The 5210-nt window shown below is 33.5% G+C and overlaps 1 protein-coding gene across 1 annotated transcript; it reads left to right on the top strand.

Moving 5' to 3' along the window:
* The first annotated feature begins 1148 nt into the window (after window positions 1-1148).
* Window positions 1149-3829, top strand: LOC149547768 (uncharacterized). Its single transcript, XM_089794184.1, has 2 exons — window positions 1149-1787; window positions 3680-3829. The coding sequence occupies exons 1-2, from the start codon at window positions 1149-1151 to the stop codon at window positions 3827-3829; spliced, it is 789 nt and encodes a 262-aa protein (XP_089650310.1).
* The last annotated feature ends 1381 nt before the right edge of the window (window positions 3830-5210 follow it).

The raw sequence follows: 5210 nt of genomic DNA on the forward strand, positions 1-5210 counted from the left end.
CACCATAGGCCTTATCTCATCTTTCTCTTCCCAATCATCATTCTCAAGATGGTGCCTTTGTATGATGTATCCTGAGATATTTTCTCCACCGTAATCCTTACTCGGTACCCATAGGTTTTATCTAGTACCTCGAGTGGTGTCACCCAACCTATTCCACCATAAGCCTTACCTCATCATTGGAAGATGATGATTTAATGTAATAAAAGTAGAAATGCTCATAGTATTCTCACTTATTGAAATTTTGCTAATACTAACTCAATAATACATATGTAATCTTCATGCTTGGAACTATTCATAATTTTCTCTCAAATTCCCAATATTAGAATGTTAGAATATTATATTCTTCATAAACATTATTAAAAGAAACATTTTAAATAATATGCCATACAAATACCTCAATATCAAATGCATTTACCTCCTTGTAGCACTATGACTCAGATCTTGTATTATAAATAAATTATGAACTTCATTCTTACTTCTTCCTTGTCCTTATTGTAGATGGTAATATGATCTTTTCTAGAATAAATCCTATTTGATTATTTTCTTCAATTCTATTCTTCACTTCAAGGCTCCCCATAAGTTCACCCAACTGTCTAATTAAGCTCAAATTAAACACATCACATTAAAATTTTGTGCATCGGTAAACCCATTCTAACGTTGGTGACACAGTGCCTTATCCTTTACCAGGGTCTCTGTCACAACCCGTCTTCTCTTATCCTAGTAAATAGGAATTATTGATGCCACTTGGCTTTTCCTAATTTTGTCTTTTATAAATTATTAAATGAAAACTAATTTTGGATTGATTCATTGGAATGCAAGAATTAGTTTCAATTATTACCTGCCACTATCAGTTAAGGGACGGTTTTAGAAACGTCTTCTTTTGGGAAACCCTATTATTATGCACCATAACTTATCATCACTCCTGTAATCATGGCGTTTCGAAAAAAAATTAGGGTGTCGTAACAGCTTTCGACACTTCCATTTCTATTTAAATTTATTCCTGTAACTAAAGACCAGCGGGCATTCATTCTTTCTTTGAATTAGCCTTCTCTGCACATTAAACTCGTTACACAATTGGAGGAGTGTTCATTTTGTTCGTTTCCTTCATCCGACTACGTCAGGATCGGGATGTTTTCTTTGAGCCATTTATGATGGAAGATCCAGAAACTTCGAGGAAAAAGAAAATATCTGCAATGTCTGATATGTGGAGATCAAGGAGCAGTGAGGTTATCTTACTCTTTGTTGCATTAATATCTCTCATTTGTGTCATTCTTTCCTACATGGCTAAGCCAAATCAGCTGATTAAATGGCTTCCCGAGACAAGCTTTTCTATCAAAAATTCATTCGCCAAAAGTATCAACCTGATATCAGAGCTTCCACAGTTGGAGACAATTTTGCAAAAGGCTGACATGGGTAACAAGACAGTGATAATAACTACATTTAATCAAGCTTGGGCAACACCAGGGTCCATGATAGATCTTTTCTTGGAGAGCTTTCGCAGTGGGGAAGAAACTAGCAGATTCTTGAATCATCTTGTTATAGTTGCTTTGGATCAAAAGGCTTACAATCGATGCATTTCCATTCATTGTCACTACTTCATCCTCAAGACTGAAGGTATTGATTTTTCAGGGGAGAAGCTTTTCATGACTGATGATTACTTGAAGATGATGTGGAGAAGAATTGTTTTCCTCAGAACTATGCTTGAAATGGGATATAGCTTTGTTTTCATGTACGATGAACAATTTTCGCAAAGATTATCCTTTGATGGAAGAGATTGGCAGAGGCAGGTTTGGCATCGTTAACCGCTGTGTAAATACACAGAATGGAGAAGTTTTGGCATGCAAAATTATTGAAAAAGCCGATTTGAGAGACTCTCTGAACAAGGAGTGCCTCCTCAATGAGATCACCATTTTGAAATGCGTGTCTAGCCATCGTGGAATTGTTGAACTCCGTGACGTGCATGAGGACGATGAGTGTCTTTGGCTCTTCCTGGAGCTCTGCTCCGATAGAGATCTTTTTTTTTTGAAGACAAGATTACTCAAAAGAAAAGATTGAAGTTAAGTTTGGAAGTTTTGAATTTAAGGGTGTGGAGGAAGAACAAATCCAAGGAGGCAACACAGGAAAAGGAAACTTAGCCATCACATTCCAGGTTCTTTCTCTCTTTCTAAGCGTTACATAAGTTAATGAGTAAATTGTTGCTTTAAGTCATTGTAAATCTGTGGAGGTCAATTTGGGAAATTTCTTCTTTGTATCTCTTGATATTGTTGGTTGTAAATAGGGTAAACCCTTGCATTTTGTTTGAATGTTTACAGCAAACGCAACTGAGATTGACTATGATTTAGAGAATTGGTGGGTCTTTACATGCTAGAATAAGATAGCATACCAAAACCCTATACGTTTGAAACAAGCATGAGACAAGTACCAAGTTGGATTAATGCCTCCCATGCGTGTCATCATATTTTGTCTATATAGTCAGCCTATGTAATTAATGAATTATATCAACTAAGTGTTGTTTTCATTTTCTTAAGTATCATGAAACCAGGATTACAACCAAACTGCAGCACTCTTACTACTATGCAGTAGTTAGAAGGATGTTTAACATTTTGGAGTTTGGGCTGCGGGGTTGTTACCCAGCTTGATGGGCACAAGGGCCAAGTATCGAGAATGCTTCTTGGTTCTTGTGCGACAAACAAGTAAAATGTCTAATTCAGAAGTCTTACTGATAGAATTAATTTTACAACATGATACCAAGGCATATTGTCATTTAAGTATTTTTTTTTAGGGCTCCTGCAGTCTTTCTATAATTTAGATAGTTACATTTCTCAAGTAAAATAAAAATTGCATCTGTCACTTGGCCTTATGAAATGGTGAGGTTAGGAATTTTTGTTTAGCAATTACAGATTTTATGATGATTTCAATCCTACCTTTTGATATTTAGTATGCCATTTACTTTTCTGCTAGGGTTGACAGCCTCTAGTGTGTTGACATGATTTTTATGTTGTGTAAATTTCAAATCTTTCTTATATATTTAATATAAAGAAAATCATGCTTTTATGATAATAGACTGATAAAGACATATAATAATTTTATGATGATTTTACATGGCTTGTTAAGGATGCCATATTATGGATTTGCTTACGATTCTTATTCTTCATGTATCTTTATACATAAATGATGATTATGAAGTGAGTTGGAAATAAGGATAAGTTCTTTTAATTATGATAAATGGAAGCTGACCTAATTATGTGGTTAATAAAGATACGACTATTTGTTATTACACATTTCCATTACTCTTCTAGGTTTTACTTGTTTAGACTATCTCGTTGTCGGGCTGGGTATCTTTCATCTTAAGAAAGATTCTGGGGAAGCTTAACAGCTTCGTGGTAGGGTGGAAAAGCACTCCTACAATATTCTCACCCTATGTTCTTAGACAGGTTCTGGAGCTCTTTTCAACTTGGTTGTCATGGTTTACCACCTGGTATCTAGTATCTGGTATTAGTAATCTGGTAACGAATTTACAATTCCTTTTAAATTTGAGCATATATGTATGTGTATCATTTTTTTTAAAGTTAATGATAGTTAATCGACTAATGTTGACTAGTCAATATTCAAAAGACTTTGACTCTCGTTGATTTTTCCACATATTACGGGGATTGTTGATGTGGCATTTGTTTGGCAGGGGCAGTCATTACAGTCTCACACTCATGCATCTATGTGGGATGATGTCTTGCCACACATTTTCGTACAAAACAGAATAGTTCAAATGGACTCTATTGTGAATAAAGCGAATGTGCATGGCTCTGTGCAGATCATCTGGTGTACTGGATAGCCAATTCGCTATATAGGTATCTCAAATTTGAGTTAAGATGAATATATAATAGTTGTCAACAATATTCCTTGGACGAGTCTAAATAAATTATAGATATAAGTCTGTCCGTTGACCACAAAACTCATGCTCATAAACCTATTACTCATGAGGACAACAATGCTACTCAATGCTCCACAAGAAACACTGCTATTACATACTTGATCAAGTGTTGTCAATTTAGTGATCAATCTTCTTGATGACTCATCTCAAACTTCCTCATGCTATAATGTTGTGACACCTAAAAATGCATTATTAGGACAACCAAAATGCAATAATTAGTATAAAATATCCAAGTTATATTAACTTTTCAATAGGAAATGTGAATCCCAATCTTTGTTTGCAAGAAATAGTCAAACACTCGATTTCATATTACACTAGCTTGCCTCTTTATGATTGTTCTCTGGCACACTTGGTGATATTAGATCTTCTTACAACAGTTATTTTCTTGATACTTCTTTATTATATATTTTATTCTTGTCTTTTCGTGTGAGTACCATTCACACAAAGTATCACAAATGCAAACTATAGAAGTCCTTGATGAAACTATAAGAAACCAGTCTGGTTAAAAAATTTTTAAAAGTGATTATTTCCTACTAGGAAATATGAGATAGCGCTCCACGTTTAGGGAATTTTCTTATTCACTTCATTGTTCTAGATAATAATGCATATATTGACTGATCTTTGAGTCCTTTGAACCATCAATAATCATATGTCTTTCAGAATTTTTGATGCTGACTATTATCAAACTTCATAGATCTTGTAAATTTGAAAACTTGTACCATAAATTTCAATAATGAAAATTTCTGAATATATTTACTTGTTGTGGAGTTTACCTCAACTTTAATCCCTATGATGAATAAGCCTAGCTCTTTTTCCCTTTTGAATCACACAAAGGTAGAATTTCAAAAGAATGTTACAATGGCAACCCTAACAACCCTGATCTGATGTCATGTTTATTAGTATACCTAAAAGAAATTTCTAGATCTACTAAATCACAATTTTCAATTCTGTAATTTCTTATTTTTGCACAAACTTCACAGGATGGCAAGATCGAATGCTTTGAAACCACTTGTAATGTCCCATTTCAGGACATTTATTTATTTCCCTATTTCATCCGTATGAGTTTTATAATCTTCCATCTGACGGTGCCCTTTCAATGTTATTATTCCACATATATACATTTTAATAGTAAGAGACACATCTTTTCATAATAATAATTATATTATATTAATAATATATTTATATTAATAAGCATAGTTAATATATTATATTAATAATTATACTATAACATATATTAATTAATAATATATCAACTAAACATTATTAATATAGTATTGTTATA

Source organism: Cupressus sempervirens, chromosome 7 (genome assembly GCF_028749045.1).
Source record: "Cupressus sempervirens isolate cs-2001-9-10 chromosome 7, ASM2874904v1, whole genome shotgun sequence".
Taxonomy (NCBI): Eukaryota; Viridiplantae; Streptophyta; class Pinopsida; order Cupressales; family Cupressaceae; genus Cupressus; species Cupressus sempervirens.

Excerpts from the sequence above, each read along its gene's own strand:
- LOC149547768 (XM_089794184.1), top strand. The coding sequence starts at position 1,149 with ATGATGGAAGATCCAGAAACTTCGAGGAAAAAGAAAATATCTGCAATG. Across the intron at positions 1,788-3,679 it reads GAAGAGATTGGCAGAGGCAG|GGGCAGTCATTACAGTCTCA; the intron begins GTTTGGCATCGT and ends TTTGTTTGGCAG.